General features: G+C 35.4%; 1 protein-coding gene across 1 annotated transcript in view; it reads left to right on the top strand.

The window, feature by feature from the left end:
• ITFG1 (integrin alpha FG-GAP repeat containing 1) overlaps nucleotides 1-18,846 on the top strand; it is a 244,246-nt gene that overhangs the window by 33,629 nt on the left and 191,771 nt on the right. The window contains exons 5-6 of the mRNA XM_027867726.1: nucleotides 831-905; nucleotides 16,410-16,504. Of these exons, the coding sequence (XP_027723527.1) occupies nucleotides 831-905; nucleotides 16,410-16,504 (170 nt within the window). The remainder of the gene's footprint in view (nucleotides 1-830; nucleotides 906-16,409; nucleotides 16,505-18,846) is intronic.

Raw genomic sequence — 18,846 nt, 5'->3', positions numbered from 1 at the left:
ACACACACACACACACACACACACACACACACACACACACACACACATATCATGTGGTCAATGGACAAAAAAATTATAACAAGTTTTGTTTTTCTTTTGTACTCTCTTGGGAAGGGATATTATAAAAATTATATAGATAAAATTTTTTAAAGTAAAGAACTTGGAATGATTACTAAGTACAAACAACTTGGAGAGAAAGTAAACTCTGTCTTTCTAGAATATGAAAGGCTGAGGGATTAGACTTGCTTTTGTAACTAGAGAATTGTACCCAATTAGCAGAAGTTACATTTATGCAAACATTTTCTGAATATAAGGAAGAACTCTTTAACAAGTAGAGCTAACTGTATTTAGAATAAGCTATGCTAGTATTGGAGGGATTCAAATTGGCTACATAAAACCTTGTCAGTGATGTTATAGGAGGCGATCCTGGCTTTACATCAAAATCTTACATCTAAGGTCCCTTACAATTCTTAAGATTCTTTGCATCCTAAGTCACTTAGCCCCAGTTGCCTCACAAAAAAAAAAAATTCTTTGCATCCTATGGATATTGTTGTCAGGGTTATTAACATTTGCATGTCTCAGTGTAATTTCTTTCTCTGTTTGATTTGCTTTGCATCCACTGCTGTAAGGGGCAGTGTTGGTTTTTATACATGGTTATTTCTCTGAAAACCCTCAGACTACAAACTAGATGACTTAAGATTCTAAAATAAATTTCCAAAGATAATACTAATAAGGAAGCAAATATAATCCTTCCCTTTAAAATAACTAAGTGAGATTTTAATAAAATTTTCAGAACATACTTAATTTCTCTTCACTATTTTTCATTTCAGCTTCAATGGTGATTTAATCCCTGATATTTTTGGTGTCACAAATATGTCTAGCCAACCACAGATACTGATAGGCGGGTAAGTAGATACTAATGTTATTGTATGACAGTGTACATTGTATAATGTTGGTGCTATTCTGCCTTTGTATGTAAACTGAAGCTAAAGATTGGTTCCTATATCTGTCATTGAAAAGTTCAATCCATTATAAATAAGACTATGATTTTGTCAGTTTTAAAAGGGTATTTTATCAGTATCCAGAGTTCCCTTAATCAGAAAGTTAATTTGGCTCCAGATTGTTTCTTAACTTGATAACATTTTGTATGTTCTCTGAGAAGTGGAAAATGTGAGATTTACAAGCTACTATTTAATAATTTGATTTTTAGGTGTGTGTTTAGGGCTAGAAGAATTTCATTTAAGTATGATGGATTTTAAGACACCATGTCATGGTAGAGAACAAGCTTTAAAGTTAGGAATATGTGGGTTCAAGTTCTGCCTCTTAATATATCCTTGAGCAATGCCCTAGAAATGCCCTAAGACTCTAAGTTACAGATCTGCATTGCTAGGACATGTTTCCTCATTGGTAATTTTCTATGCCAATGAAATAATCATAAGTCTAGACCAAAAAAAATTTTTAAATGATAGATAATGTAAACTTTTACTGGAACTCTCTTCTAATTATGCTAGCTCTCAAACTTTCACTTGTAGTGTTACAAAACTCTCAAAACCAGAATTTATGGAGCATCATTTACCATGGCACTTGCCCAGATTTTGTAGTCACCTAGTCACAGAGTGCTGATGTCAGTAGCCCAAGCACACAATACAGTAGTAGAAAAAGCTCCTAAGTACCTGTCTGTAGCAGGAATCTTCATTGCATATTCCCTGCAATGGAACAGTCCTGATCATTTAAAAATAAGTGAATTGTGGACAAGATGTTTCTCATAAGAGATCAGTAGCTTTGTAATATCATTTTCTTGCTTCACATAATCACTGTACTGACTGTCAGAATGGTATAAAGACTTTCCTTTTACTGTCTCATTCAAGTACCTAAAAATCTAATACATTTTCTTTCCTTGCTATAGGGAATGGTGCTTCTCTATGATTATTACTTTTTTGAACTACCAGTCACAAGCTCACAGATGTGTGTTTTCATAGTTCAAGGTTTTCTTTAAAAGCACCACACTTTTGTTCAACTACATTTAAGGCAAATAGCTGGCAGAGTGCATAAAGCACTGGATTTGATTTCAGGAAGAACTGAATTTGAATTCTACTTCAGGTATCCACTACCTGTATGGCCCTGGGCAAGTTACTTAGCCTCTTAGCTTCAGTGGCCCCATCTGTAAAATGGAAATAATAGCACCTAGCTCACAGGGTTGTTGTGAAGGTCAAACAAGATACACACAGCATTTTGCAAACCTTAAAGGGCTATGTAAACATTAGCTTATTGTTATTTTGAATGTATGTGTGTGTGTGCGCGCGCGCGCATGTGTGTGTGTGTGTGTGTGTGTGTGTTTTAAACAAAGAACATACTTTGGTACTGATCACAGGGAATTTACACAGACTTGAGGTAAATCTCAAACAAGACTCAGTTTGAGAGGAGTACCTACATACTCCTATTTTAGAGTGTTGGTAAGGGGGAAATGGTTCTATCTTGTTCCTGTTGCCATATCTAATATAATCTGAAGGAGACCCTTCTGAAGAAATTGCCTATTACTCCTTCCTTAGGATATCAGAATTATCCAATAAGGTCTTTTGTAGGCCAAGATTCAATAGGTAGGTAATCCTTATCTTTTTCCTTCTTTCCCCAGCATTTTTTCTTTGCTTCCTTTAATATCTCTGAAAGCTCCACACCTATTTGTTCTCAGAGTAAAGTAACAGAAGGTGGACAAGTAATCAAAAGTGGGATGATGCAAGCCAACTTAGTTTGTTTATTCACATAGTTCCTAGTTTCGTCTTTGAAAACTGAGGAAATACTCAGAATATTTTTTAATCTGTGTGACTGAACATTTAAAATAAATGCATGTGAAATTATTATTTTTTAGAATTTCAGAACTCTAAAATAGTCCATATTGTTATTCTAGATTTTCTATTTATTTTGCAAGGAAATTCTTGGAAATATTTTGTTATAACTTTATAAAGCTGCGCCTCTTTACTTGTTTCTAATCCAAGATTAGCAGCATATTTCCATTATTTCTTCTGAGAAAATATGGTTTTAAAATGAAATCCTCCTATTTCAAGTTGTTTAATTCACATTTTTAAATAAATATCTTATGTGGAATTACTTTATATATATGGCTATTGTTTAGTACTTCAGTGGTTTATGATCTTATCAGTATGAATGTTTCTCTTCTAGTTCAAATTACAGCCCGTCTTTTCCTTCTCATCCTAATCTGCCTGGACTTGCCTAGACTGAGATGAGGTCATCTCAGTTTCCTCATCTCTAAAATGAGTGGGGTTAGACTCAATAACCTCTGTGGCCTCTTCCACATCTATATCTATCACCCTGTGATTTTCCATGATTGTATTTATTTCTATTTCTGTTGTCAGTAATCAGTTGACAATTCATATACTGTCTTGTGATATTGTTCAGTGGTCACCGTGTCTAACACCTTCCTAATTATTTCTTGAAGTTAATACTCAGAATGGGCAGGCATTAAGATTATGCAATATATAATCCTTTGACCTTTTTCATTTCCTAATGACAATGTTTTCCTTCTTTCTCCCTTGTGTGTACTTCCACATCCAGAACACCAGACATCAAAGTATACGGTGACTTGGCTGGGTGGATGTTGTTAAACTCTTTGTACTATTTCCCTCTGACATCATGTATTGAACAGACAGTGACTCATGTACGGACTGCCATCATCTCCATATAGTCATTTGTTAATTGTTCGTCATCAGCATTGCAAGATGAAATAACCACGTTTTCCTTATAAAATGATGTTTCTTTTTCTTTGGGTACAAGATGAAACCCTTTCTGTCAACTCCTTTATCTGACTCTCTGAGGACCACCTGTAAGGCATCCTTTAACTTATATTTCTTTACGTTTTCTGTTTTTATTTATAATAAGAATATTAGTATTGATATGCTTTACTTCTTTCAGGAGTGTGCCACCTTACTGGACATTAGACAAAGATCCCAGGTTAGAGTACCAACAGTTAAATTTTTAGAAGTATTCTAAAAATTGTGTGATCTTTAGCATTTTCTGCTCCCTTTTTTTCTACCACTGTCACTGTGGAAATTAAAACAGGGATACACAGAACTAAGAGATTTTTTTTCTTCATTTCATACGTTTCCTAACATAGCCAAAGAATTCATTACTTAGTATACTAAGTAGCCAATATGCCCTCTGCCAGACCCCGCTGTCTATTGTCAGGACCATACTTAGAACCTTCCTAACTTGGGGGAACCTTCTAGGATCTGCACGTGCTGAAGTAACCTTCATGAAGCCATGATCACCTACATGCCGTGACAAAGTCATTCAGTCAGCAGGCATTTATTAAGGGCATACTGTGTCCTAATTGTTGTTGTTCAGTCATTCATTTACATCTAACTCTTTGTGATCCATGTGGACCAACTGTCCAGGAGGTTTTCTTAGCAAAGATACTAGAGTGATTTGCTATTTCCTTCTCCAGTTTTCTGCTGGCAGGTGTTGAATGACTTGCCCAGGATAACACAGCTAGTAAGTATCTGAGGTCAGATTTGAACTCAGGTCTTTCTGACTCCAGACTGTGTACTAGGCAGTATGCTAAGTACTGGTGGTACAAATTAAAGCATTTTAATAAGGAAGACTTCCTATAAGAGAGGAGCTAGAGGTGGGGCGGGAGGCAAATATACCTAGCTGAGGCACAGTAGCTGGAGAATCAGGAATAGCTTGTTTGGAACCCTTCCTCAAATTGAGGCTCTGGAAAGAATGGGAGAAGGATTTTTGTCAAGGTCTCACCAATAGGAGAAGAATTTTTGTCAAATTCAAATGAAAAATATCTTAAACCTAACCATAATTTCAGTTTATTAAAAAGTGAGATTCAAATTATCACCTTACAATACTGAGGAAAAGAGTCAGAAAAGAATTCAAATGAAAATATTAATGTAGTATTATTAACAACTTTGCTAATCAATAGTTGAAGCCTCAACTTTTTCCTTAATCTAATCTTGTAATGACTTAAATAATGTGCCACTATGCCACATTTCTTAGAAGTAGCACTTATCAAGTGTTACATTTGAGGAGCAGCTAGGTGGCGCAGTGGATAGAGCACTGGCCCTGAAGTCAGGAGGACCTGAGTTCAAATGCGGCCTCAGACTAAACACTTGACACTTACTAGCTGTGTGACCCTGGGCAAGTCACTTAACCCTAATTGCCTAAAAAAAAAAGTGTCACATTTGTATCTGCCACAAGGTACAGGCAATGCTAATTAGCAATATCCCAAAATACAGCATGTAATTGATATGTGTTAAACATTTGGAGTCTTTCTCTTAATGGCAAAGTGAAAATATCTATTATTTTGATCAAGGACAAACTTAACATTTATTTAATATCTTCCCATGCTGCTAAAGTGTTCACTTGTGCTTTAAAGAGAGGCAGCTAAGTAGCACAGTGGATAGACAACTGGGCCTAGAGTAAGGAAGACCTGCGTTCAGATTTGGCCTCAAACATTTACTAGTTGTAGGACCCTGAGCAAGTCACTTAACTTCTATCTGCCTCAGTTTCCTGAGCTATAAAATGGAGGTGATCCTAACACCTACTTCCCAGGGTTGCTGTGAGGATCAAATGAGATAAAATTTGTAAAGAATTCTTAGCATAGTGCCTGGTACACAGGCGCTTCATAAAAGCTTATTCCCTTGTCTTCCCCATTATAGACCAAGCCCAAGAGTTTATTATTTAAATAGGTAAATGTGAGATATGTAATAGAAATGTATGCTGCACACTTTGGTCCTAATTTGTTCTAATTTACAAGTAAATTACATGGAATGTTTGAATTCATATACAGTCATATAACTATAAACCTTGTGGTCATTTCTTTCCTCAGAGGAATTGTTAAACAGGAATTAAAATGTAGTTAGCTTTTGTCAAGGCAGGAAAGAATGGATCTTACTTTTTCATCGTGATACTTCCTCTGTCATTATATTATGTTCTGTGGTTGGCTAAGTGGCATACTTATATCATGAACAAATTCAGTAGAGTGAACTTCATTTTTACAGATAATTTTGTTTTTTTTGAGAATACATTAAGGATAAATTGCAGATACTCATCCATAATCACTTATAATGGAATTATTACAAATGATTATCTCGATTGGGTCTTGTTCTTTAAAAGTTATATGAAAATATGTTGAGATTTATATCCCAAAACCAGATGTAGGTGATCTTTAAGACAGTTGTTATACATTGTGTATAATCAGAATCAGCACTCATCCTCTTAATAAGCACAAAGTTTATTTCGAAATGCTTCATAGTTCCTTTAGATTCTCCCTTAACATGCACATAATACCAGTTTTTATTGTGACTGTTCCAAAGTTGTTTAGAGAAAAATCCATCAGAACTTGAAAAACCCATCAGTTTTTACAAAAACAAAATTACATTTTCCAACATTTTTCATTGCTCCTAAAGAAGCATTTAATTCTAGGAGGGAATATCCATTCATTCCCAGAATTTCTTCTCCATTAAGATAGTTTTTTTCCTTTATGTTTTCCCCAGACCAGACCAGGACTAGTGAAATGCTCCTCTGCAAATTGTGATCAGAGTGTCCTGTTGTTTGTTTCCAGTTGAGAACAGATAGTTATATTTAGTAAAAGACTTGCCAAAGTCTTTTAGTAGTCAGCCAAACCCTATTCACTATAAATTAATTATTTGTAATAGTAATGTGATATGTTGTTTTAGAATCTTAAGATCATAAACTTAGATCTGGAAAGGACTTTTGAGGTCATCTAATATAATCCTTCATTTTTCCAGATTAAGAAACATCCCTGAGAGTCAATCAATTGGCATTTGTTAAGCAGTTACTATATTTCAGACACCGTTATCAATTGTGTTATCTGACACAAAGTGCAGGCAATGTTTATTAGCAGTTTCCCAAAATATAGTTTGTAACTGATGTGATTCAGGAATTTGGAATATTGCTCTTAATGATAAAGTGAAAATGCCTATTATTTTGATCAAAGGCAAACTATCTCTTCCAATGCTGCTAACGTGTTCACTTGTGCTTTAAATAGAGGCCAGAAATAGAGGTAGCCAGGTATCACAGTGGATAGAGAACCGGGGGTACAAAGAAAAGCCAAAAACAAAAAGAAAGAAACAAAAACTGTCCCTGCTGTCCAAGAATTCACAGTCTGAGGGGGAAACAGCATGCAAACAGCTTTGTGCAGACAAGATATGTACAGAATAAAATGGAGGTAATCTCAGGAGGGCCCTAAGACTAAGCACAACTGGGAAAGGCATGTTATAGATGTGAGACTTTAGCTGGAACTTGAAACCAGGTGACCTGGGAAACCGAGATGGGATGGTGGGGGAAGAGGAGAGAGAGAGAGAAAGAGACAGAGAGACAGAGACAGATAGACAGACAGAGACAGAGAAAGAGCATTCCTGGTCTGGGGACAGCCAGAGAAGATGTTTGATGTTAAAAGAAGGAATGTGGTATGCAAGGAGTGGTAGGAAAATCAGTGTCATTGTATTGCAGAATGTGGACTAAGGTATAAGAAAACTAGCAGTATAGAAGGCCAGGTTAAGATGGATCTGAAAACCAAACAGAGGATTCTGCATTTGATCCTGGAGGTAATAGGGAGGCAGTAGAGTCTATTGAGTAGGAGGAGGGCTAGGGGAAGTGATAGGATCAGACCTGTGCTTTAGGAGGATTAATTTTACAGCTGAATGAAGGGTGATCCGAAGTTGGGTGACGCTTGAGGCAAGGAGACCAATCAGCAGGCTATTGCAGCTGTGTAAGTTGTGAGGTGATGAGGGTCTATATGAGGACAGTCTCAATATCAGAGAAGGAAGCACATACGGGAGGTGTTAACAACGGTAGAAGCTGTAGGACTTGCCTTGACTTCTGATTAGAGATGGGTGGTAAGACAGTGAGGAGCTAAGGATGATGCCTGGGTAGTGAGCCTGAGTGACTGGGAGATGGTGGACTTTCAGTAGTAGAAGGGAAATTTAGAGGGGAGCGTTTGCGGGATGGTGATGAGCTCAGTTCTGGTTGTGTGTCTTCAGACACTAACTGGCTGTGTGACCCTGGGCATGTCATTTGAACCTCTTTCTGCCTCAGTTTCTCCATCTGTAAAATATGAAGAAGAGGAGGAGTATAGTAGTCGTCGTCGTCGTCATAGTAGTACCTACTTCCCCGTGTGGTGGTGAAGATGAAATTTTACACACACACACCTTAAAGCAAGTGGCTATGACGTGGATGAAGATTTAGCATACAGAGGATTTGTCAGACTAGTAGGAAGAAAACCAGGAGAGTGCAGTGTCACAAAAACCTAGAGAGAAGAGTTCTAGAAGAGGGGAATCCGCTACGTGAGAGACTGCAGAGAGGGCAAGAACGAGGGTGAAATGACTGGCCCCATGTGACACAGATATTAATAGATATAGATGGGGTTTGAACCTGGAACCTCCAGCTCCATATCCAGCGCACTTTCCACTATGCCAAAGCAGACGTATTAAGAAATGTTTTGCTTTGGATTTTCCCCCAGACTTTTGCATATGTAATGGAAATTTTTGTGCCCTTCAGAGTGACTATTTTGATCTATGAATGTTTTCTTAAATTTTATTAAGATGACTTTTATTTAAATCTTACAGTTACATAGCCTCTGATTCCCCAAGGGCGTTTAGGACTATAACATTATATTGATTTTTCAAAAAATTTGATCAGCTTTCTTCAAGAATAGCATAAATAATAAGTTGTGTTGATAGAAATATTTTATAGCATATACATATTTCATTAAAATTAGTGATTAATTATATTTGAAATTGATTTTAGTTCCAAGTGTGCATCCATGTCTAAGGAAAAAGGGTTTTTGTTTTGCTAATCTGTAATCAAGGTGAGTTTGCCTTTTTAATAGACAATATTTACCTATAATATACAGATTAATGTAATTCTTAATTATTGTGTTTAACTGTAATACTTATAGTATCTGCAATATAAAGTTGCTCTTTTTGTTCTTTTTAAGAATAAAGTATTTTGATAACATGCTTGCCTTCTCTTTTAACACTACCACTCTGTAAGAATTCTGAAGAAAAGTTTTTATATTTAAAGGCTAGTGATTCAATTTAAATAGCAGCCTTTGGATAGTGTTTATTTTTCTTTTTAAGAGCAAATGCATCAAAATATTTCATTAACTCTAAAACCAAATTTAATTAGGTAGTTTTTATTTGACTTCCATTAAGTATAATAAGATTTATGTTGTATTAAGAATTTAGGCTCACATTTTTTAAAAAAGTAATTTAGGGTCGTAAGATTAAGCATATAACTAATAGTACTATGGGACCTACTGAGGAGCTCTCCATGAACCTTTTAGCAGAGGGGGCCAAAGAGAAAATGAATCTGTGATTTCATTAATGTGTAGAATTCTTGTACTAGTGTACTTTTGTGGCTTATCTGCAAAGTCTGGTGTTAGACAATTGCCAGAGAATATTGAGAAGCTTAGTGATTAGCCCAGTCACACAGCAAAGCTATTTTAGAGGTTGGGCTTGAACCCAAGTGTTCCTAACTCCAAGGCCAACCCTCTGTCCACTTTGGTATGCTGCCACAAATCAATTAAAACAGGGACAAAGTACTCATAGTAAAACTCCCCAGTAGAGGAGATGTAGAGAAACCAAACATTGCAGAGTGGGAAGAGGAAGAGGAGGAGAAGATTAACTTCCTCCTCAACTCATGTTGACATTGATTTTTTTTTTAATGTTACCTAAGAGTCAGTGCTACTAAGCACATCAGATATGAGAGCTATGCTATAAATAGGAGATAGAAAGATTGAGGAAAATGGTGGGCATTGAGTTGCATGCATAGATTCTGAGGCATAAATGAATTTCTAAATATTATTATAAAGATTAAATAGATACTGCATTTACTAAAGGTTTTTAAATATTGATAAGTTTATTAGAAAAGTGAGTGAATTCAAAATTATGTTGAAGTCACAGTTACCATAGGCAACCAAACATCTGCAGTTGACATTAATTACATTTAAATTCACCCTTTAGTAAATGCTAATTTTTTGTGATTAAAGGGTAATGATGCCCACAGAGTAGTGCACCTTAATATTGTTGTAGTTCCTGTAGAAAAAATAATAATAATTAGGTTTTCCTTCAGAGGTCAAGAAATGTCACAGATCAGATAAAACATATCAGTCTGTCTCTGGAATAAATTGGCTACCTGGAGGTCACTGCTCTGTAGTTTTCCTTTTAAAATTAGTTTCATTTTATGTTTCATCTCATTTGTCTTCACAGTCATCTCACACATTTGAGAAGTTTACAGTTTGTGTGAATGTTTTTGCTTGAAAAACGTATATCAATTCCTTCTTGCTAAGAATTTAAGCTATATCTGAAGAGCACATCATAAAATGTACAATAGGGCAAATGAAGCAAATTTTAGCTGTAAATTTCATAATGTGTATGCATGCTATTGACAACAGTATTTGTACTTTGTAACTATTTTATAGTAAGTATTCTACAAAAAAGAAGCAACAATTTTTTTCTTGATAAAAATCAATGCCGTATTTTAGGATGAGCTTAGCTGCATATATGCAACAATAGGCATTGTGTAGATATTAAGTTAAAACAGTTTTCACTTCCTGCTATGTAAGAATAAAATAAGAAAAATATGTAGATAAGGCACATATATTGAAGACAATGGCTGGAAAATACAATTAACACTTAATAGTCATATTGGATTCTTCATATGGGATATACTTTTAGGTAAATGAAAGAATATAACAAATCATTTCACGTGCAATTCAACATACATTTTATTAAGTTCCTAATGTAGGCATAATGTGTGATACTTATGCATAATAATTGGGATCTTCCAGAAGACTCTAATTGATTCATGTCAAAGTATCTGGACTGGATTATGTAGAAGGTAGAATCAATAAATGATCAGATAATTAAAGCCTGTCATGTTTCCTTTCAATGACCAAACTAAATTGTTTTGATTAGAAAGTTCTTCCTAAATACCTCATTGGGTCAGATTTTTCCCTAGAGTTTCTAGAATGAGTTTGCTCATCCTGATTCTATTTGGTGTCATACAAGTGTTTAGATTTTGTAATTTCTTGAAGGTATTTTTCGAAGTGCTTCATTTGAATAACTTCACTGCCTCTCATCTATCAAAAAAGCAAAACAACAGTTCTTTCCCTTGAAGTTCTTTTGAAGAGTTCAATTTTGTACATTGGTACAAAAGAATAATCTTGTTACTTGGCATAGAGTCTCAAATAAAAAATGCCAAAAGCATTCTTCTATAAAATTCTAACATGTCTCTATTCCTGTATCCCTTTTTGGTATTTTAATTGAAATACTGTAATTAGATTGTAAATGCCCTGTTTTTACCTTACCCAATTTGTTTGTTTGTTTTTTTAGAGGTATATTTAGGTAAATATTAGATACATGAGCATAATAAAGAATGTTGGGAAATGGCAGATGTAAATGCAAAGCTCTAACAGATAAGTGGGAAATATATGGACTCCGTGAAGAGAAAAGCTTCTCCTATGAGCACTCTTTGTGCTGTCCACGCTTTGCCCAACCAAGCACAAATGTAGTCTTTTTTTTTAAGTCATTATAGCCAAATTTTCATGTCTAATCAATACCTTCTGATGGGTTCCTTTTTAAAAAATTATTCTGCGTAATTCAAGTCAGACAACTTGACATTTCATTAGTATAAGCCCTTAGAAGTATATTGAAACTTCCTTGGTTTTGAGTTTCCTTTGGTTTTGATTCAAAATTGTTCTCATTATGAAAGACTCATTTTACCACTGGTAGATGGCTTCCAAAAATGAGCCAAAACACATCAAAAGAACAATGGGAGAACTACATGTGAAATAACATGCATGATCTTTTCCAAAACACATTAAGATCACAATTTTCCTGAAATAGTTAAACTAATCTCTAAAAAAGGAAACTGTAGACAAAGGAAGTCAGAACCTCAGTTGGGAAGGGAGCTCAAAAGCCTTTCCACGTTAATGATTATATGAAGTTCTGGGAATGAAAATATTTAATATAGAGCCTATATTCTTGCCATTCCAATTTGCATCTATATAGAACATACTTATATTAGTTGGCTGGTAAGCTTTCTTGAAGTAATTAGCTAAACTGGCAGCTGTTGTCTTTCCCACACTATGTTTGTGTGGTTTATAACTCATTAAAAAAGGGTGAAAATTCTACAAGTTACATGATTCCTAATAGTTGACTATAGAAAACTAAGCAAAATCTTCAGTCAAGATCATCATCAAAAACAAATTTCATTGGGCAATAACTGCCTACACTGATTTCTTTGTTTCTTTCCATTTATGTAAAGTCAAACTCATATCTTATTTCCTCTGTGAGTCTTTATCTCTTAAGATATGTATGCTAACTTATCAAAAGTCTTTATTGTTAGTCTTTATTCATGGTTTTCATAGATAATAAGATCCTAGATATAGGTCAGAGGGACCTTAGAGGCCTTTTGGTCCAATTCCCTTATTTTACAGACAGGGAAACTATAACCTAGAAAGGTTAAGTAATTTTCCTGAAGTTGCACAGGTAGAAAACTGCAGAGCCATGATTTAAACTGAGGCCCTATTTCAAATCCAGCAGACTTTCCTCTTTCCCACCTAGAAATGTCTTGTATCCTGAACCCCCTCCCCAGCAAAAAGTTATCCCTTCTTTTTCTGATGTAATATTTTGTATGTCTCCGATCTATATATCAAATCATATAATTAGTATATTTATTATATCATGCAATTAGTATTATATTTATCTCAGCACATATCTATTCATAAAGCTTCTTAAAAGAAGAGATCATGTCTAATTTATTTCTTTTTTCTAGCACAATGCATTTCATGTAGTAGGCATTTTATAAGTAATTGATACATGAATGAATTAGTCTTGAAGGCAAGGCATAGAACATACATAGCTTTTAAGTATCTTACTGTGTGCTTAAAGCCTTTAGCAGTACTTGCCCATCACAAGTTCTAAGTGTTTGATTGTGATGTTCAGTCATTTCAGTCGTATCTGACTCTTCATAACCCAATTTGAGATTTTCTTGGCAAAGATACTGAAGTGGTTTGCCGTTTCCTTCTCCAGCTCATTTTACAGATGAGGAATGGAGGCAAACAGGGTTAAATGATTTCCTCAGGGTCATACACCTAGTAAGTGTTTGAAGCCAAATTTGAACTCAGAAAGATAGAATCCTTCTAATGCCAGGCCCAACACTCTATCCACTGCACCACCTAGCTGACCTGTGATTGTGATAACAACAAGGTTTCTACCATGACACTTTCTCAAGCAGTAAAACCATATCTTCCAGACTTCTATATAAACCATAACCAAGGACCCCCAAAGACTGGGTCCATATGTGCTGTGTTTGATCCTAGAGGCCAACTCCTCAAAGAATCAGTATAGATCTTTGGCTCATAGCTCCCGTATGTAGTAATTCTAGGATATTTCCAAAATATTTAGCTTACACTTGACTAATGTTTAAGTTTACCCCAGATATAGTTAAGAGGATACCAGCTCCTGTACAAAGACTCAAAGTAAAAATTAGCATGACAGACATCTTCTATTTCACCCCACAAAAATGGACTCATGATGCCCATAAACTGATATAGAAATACAAAAATACTACTAAAGTTAAAGTACTTGGCTCACATTCTTCCTCTCCTCCCCAATTCCTGTCCTTATACTAGAGGACTTCCAACATATGTTAACGTGCCCTCAAACACCTAACCTCTCAGTTCATAAGTCTCCTTAGATCCCATGACCTATTCTTCCACTCTGTCTTAGCCATATACAGGCATAATTAAACCCCTAAGAACTGATGAGGTTATCAAGTGAGAGAGTAAGTGTAGTGAGAGAGTAGACAACTCAGGACAGGACCTTGGGGTATACTCACTATTGCCTTCCTAGCTTCATTATGCATTCCTGCTATCTGTACATTCTATAGACCAGCTAAAATGGCCTTCTTAGTATTCCTCACATATGATACTCCATCTCGTGTTTCTATGCTTCAGACTTGGAATGCACACCATCTTCATCTGTCCCTCACAGAATGACTTCCTTTACAACTGGGCTCATGCACAGCCCTTTACATGAGGCCTCTCCTGATCCTGCAAATGCTAATATCCTCTCTCTACTAATTAGCTTGTATCCATTTTGTATATATGTATCTTTGTGTATAATATACATATATATATTCTTACGCATACATACATACATATTTTCCCCCCAGTAGAATATAGGCTGCTTGAAGGCAAGAATTATTTCATTTTTGTCTTTTGTGGTCTTATCTTCTAAATGGTGAGTCTTTGGTCCAGACCACCGTTACATAAGGTGTTGGCCAGAGATGGGGAAACCTGTGGCCTCAGGCCACATGTGGCTCTCTAGGTCCTCAAATGTGGCCATGTAACTGAATCCAAACTTCACAGAACAAATCCCCTTGGTTCCCCACCCCTGGAATAGGCTATGCTGACTTCATTCCCAACTCCACTCCTTACTTTCCAGACTTGTCCACCTCCTCCATAGCAACCTTGCCCCTGAACAGGTACATTCCCCACATACACAAGCATACACACTTGCTTTTTTATATGTGCTGTCTCCCCCCATTAGAATGTAAACTCCTTAAAGATAGGGTTATCTATTTTTTTCCCCTATGTATATCTTTATAGCTTAACACAGTGCCTGACACATAATAAGTGTTTGATAAATGCCCTATCTACCTATATATCCCCAGATTCTGCTCAATACCTGGCACACAATAATTTTTTGGGGGGGAGCTAGGCAATGGGGTTAAGTGACTTGCCCAGGGTCACACAGTTAGTAAGTGTTATGTGTCTGAGGCTGGATTTGAACTCAGGTCCTCCTGAATCCAGTGCTCTATCTAGCTGCCCCTATAAATTCTTAATAAATGTTTGTTGCTTGATTTAACTATCTCATTAACTTCCCTAAAAAGGAAATTGAACTTGGGGTTACCACTGGGATAATCCTTTGACATTTTTATAGATCTCTAATCAACCCATATACAACCTTTCACAGACTTGGAATGTAATGCTATGGTTTGGATTCCACAACTTCCTCCCCTCTTCCACCAAGCCACCCTCCAGTCAAAGGCAAATAGATTTTAGAGCTACCCAGGGGAAAAAAAGCAATTTTTCCCCATCATGCTTTTAACTGTTCATATAACTCACTGGCCTTTATTCTCCATGTAAAATGCTGCCCATGAACTGGGTAGCTGATCTCATTATTTAGCATGCTACAGTAAAAAATTTCGTTACTTTTCTGCATGTTCCCAACCTGTAGACCTCAAATTTTGGGCAACTCCTAAAGTTGGTGCTGCAAAGAAAATCTCTTTTCTCTGACTAGGTTAGGTTATGGGATCATGAAACCTGGGGAATTCAAAATTCCTTATATTCTACATATAACTGTCTGTAACAGCCCTCTCGGGCCCTGCAGGCACACACATGTCATGCTCTGTCATGTCTTTCCCTGGAAATCTGTTAGTGCCCTGGTCCCTAGAAACACTTAGACAGGAAAAATTCATTCTCAGAATCTCTGCAAGCACATGCAGTTCCCATGTCCCTCTGCCCAAAGATAGGCATTTCTAGTTCCTAAGATTGCACAAGTACAAGATTCACTCATCGCTCAGGGTTAGACCTCATCTGCTGTATTTGGTCTGTTTTCTGAACAGGGAAATGAAAGTCCAAAACAGGTTGAACTGGTTTGTCAGCTAACTCAGATAATTGTCTGTCCTTCTAAGTCCTGGTCAGCCAGTTATTTTTTAGGCCACTCCAGACAGTAGGAAGTAATAAGGAGTTCTCCGTCCTTATCAGTTAGATACCCATAGACTTTCCCACTCTACCTAAAGAAGTACCTCTTGACATCTCTAAACAAAAAGTATCTCTAAACATACCCTGCAATCTCATCCTGTCTTGGAGGAATTCATTAAGTTAATCAGGAGCTCCCCAGAACAACTAGTTTTACGTCCATGTTGCCTAGGTAGATTGGCAGTCTTGAATTACAAGGCAGCTGAATATTGTCATTAGCTACATACATAGATGCCCATTTCAGATATATTCTCTTAGGTCACATTCTCTTTCTCATTGGGAAGACAGCACCATTAGAGCTGTTACAGATAATTTCGTTGCCTATCTTAAGGATGAGAAAAGAAGTGTATGTACTCTGTTGATTTGGTACAAAAACTGAAACTATTATTTTTCTGAGGAGCATAATTCATTCTTTTTCTGGTTTTAGTAAAATTACTTCAAATAGCCATTATAAATCATCTGTATATTGTCTTAGCAATGCCATGTAGGCAGAATTTAGTAGCTTAAAATACTGGATGTTTTAGTTGCATGTCATAGAAAAGGATTCATTTGCAAGTTTTCATTAGCAACATTTTCTATTTTTCCCCCTTAGGAATTTGTCATGGCATCCTGTACTGAATGCTCAAAGTAAGATGCGAATACCACACTCTCATGCATTTATTGATCTGAATAAAGATTTTACTGCAGGTGAGTTTTTTTTCTATTTAAAAATTTGAAATTTTTTATTTTGAACTGCTAACAGATTAATGTTTCATTTTAAATAGCACAATAGATGTGAAGTATTTGAAAACTACTGTACTTAGAGAGAAGAGACCAGACTTCAAGTCCCCAGTTTTCCATTAATTAGATTTATGACTTTGGTTATTTCCAGTTTCAGTTTCCTTATCTGTAAAATTAAGATGTTGCTGTAAATCAGAGGTGTCAAATGCAAGACATAATTTTGTGGTCCTAAACCAGATTAAAATATAATTGGGAAGTATTTAACAAAATAAATAAAAATGGAATAAAACATAGATAAAGTTAATATGTGGTTTTCTGAGTCAATATATGCACTCAGGTTCACTAAAGCTTATGTGTGGGTTAGTGGCCCTGGTTTCTATTTGAGTTTGATATCACTGCACAAAATGACCTCTCAAGTCCCTTGTAGTTATTACATTACATAATTCTCAGTATTACAATTTAACTCTGTACCTCAGTTTCTTCATCTGCAAAAGTATTTGTATTTCTCAATTTTCTCACAAGGTTTTTTTCTCACAAGGTTTTTTTGAAAAGCAAATGAGATAATTATGCAAAAATATTTTTGAAAGTTTGAAGTCCTTATATAAACATATAAGGTCCAAATTATCATTATGATTAATTAGTGGTCTCAGAGTAAATGGAAATTATTTTTTAGATTTGTTTTCTAAATTATAAGAGAATGGAAAATTTTAGAAAAGTATTTGTTATAATCATTTTTTAAAGTTCTGTAGGATAGCACTTTATTAATTTGGATTCTACTCATTAGGAATTGCTGATCTTTGGACATAAGCTAGCTAGCATTTACTTGCAGAGTTTATGAAAAAGAAGGTTGATTTAGTTCACTTTTGAAGGGAAGAGGTTGATCCAGGTCTGAGAGGACATATCCCTGACTGATGTAGTTCATCAACCTGTCTGTAACTCATAGTATTAGAGAGTTGTTTGGGGCACTATGTGCCCGAATTATCCATGATCACACAGCCAATACATGTCAGCAGCAGAACTTTAACCCAGGCCTCTCTGACTCTAGCATTAATCCCCAATCTACCTCACCATACTTCCTCTCATTCTAACTAGTCATGTAAATAAATTTGCAAGGAAAATATCGTCAGCTTATAAAAATACATTTTTTACCACTGTTTCTTTGACATGAAATAACAATAATAGTTAATAACTATTATTAAATTAAATAACAATAATAATGACCCACATCTATATAGAACTTTAGTGTTTGCAAAACACTTTCCCTTACAGTAAGCCTAGGATGAAGAAAAGGAGGTTAAATCAGTAATTTAGCCTCTCTAGACTTCAGATTCTCAGTCTATAATTCAAGGGACTATAAAAATTATCATATCTAACATCTTCCATTTCAAAAATTTAAACTACTTTCAAAACAGATTTAATAACATCCATTTGTACACAATGTACATTTAGAAAACATTAAAACAAGTCTGATGAAATATCTAATTAACATAACTAATTATTTATGTTACTGAAATTAATATGATTGCATTCCTTTGAAAATATTCTACCTCTACCTGTATGCCCTTTCACCTCTCTGGGCCATACTTTTCTCATCTGCAAAATAAGAGGGTTGGTTTAGATGTCCTCTCATTTCACTTGTAGATATATACATGTGTATATGTATGTACTGTAATTCAGATTCAGCAATTAAGCTTGTACTCCCTGTAATTATTCTTAATTAGCGAAGTTTTACTATGCTGTTTTTTTCCCCTCAAAGGTCATGAAAATAATTCTCTCAAAGTTTTCAAAGCTCTAAAACAGAAAATCTCATTGTAGAATGTTACTGATTTCAAGTTAACTTAACATCCATGAATTGGGCCTTTCTTCCCTAGCAATTTTTCTCTGTTTAAAGCTACTTGAGGATATATTTAGGTTGGAGGAAGAAGAAGCAGAAGGCTGCTTTTAGTAAGGGTGATTTAGCATCTTATATTTGGAGAAAATATTCATGATGATATTTTGAGTGGAAGGCTAAGGAAATTCCTTTAAATTGCACTTTTGGTAAATTGAGATGTTGAAGCACATGAAGAATCATTTCTTTGCTACCTTTTAATTAGAGATAAATCTTAAGACATCCCTTCTTATAAAGGGAAAACCCAGCCTACTTAGAGTCAATTTAACTCTATTTTTCAAGTGAAAAGTGAAAAAATGGAAGAGTTCTAATCTAATTAAGTTTCTTATTACACAGATTTTAAGATCATGTTAATATGATTTTAATCTTATGTTTGACAATTTTTCATGTCAAAAAATTCTGGTATAACATTTAAGAATTC

Source organism: Vombatus ursinus, unplaced genomic scaffold (genome assembly GCF_900497805.2).
Source record: "Vombatus ursinus unplaced genomic scaffold, bare-nosed wombat genome assembly UNPS02014786.1, whole genome shotgun sequence".
NCBI lineage: Eukaryota > Metazoa > Chordata > Mammalia > Diprotodontia > Vombatidae > Vombatus > Vombatus ursinus.
The sequence above is the reverse complement of the archived record's forward strand: the minus strand, read 5'-3'. Positions and strand labels throughout refer to the sequence as shown.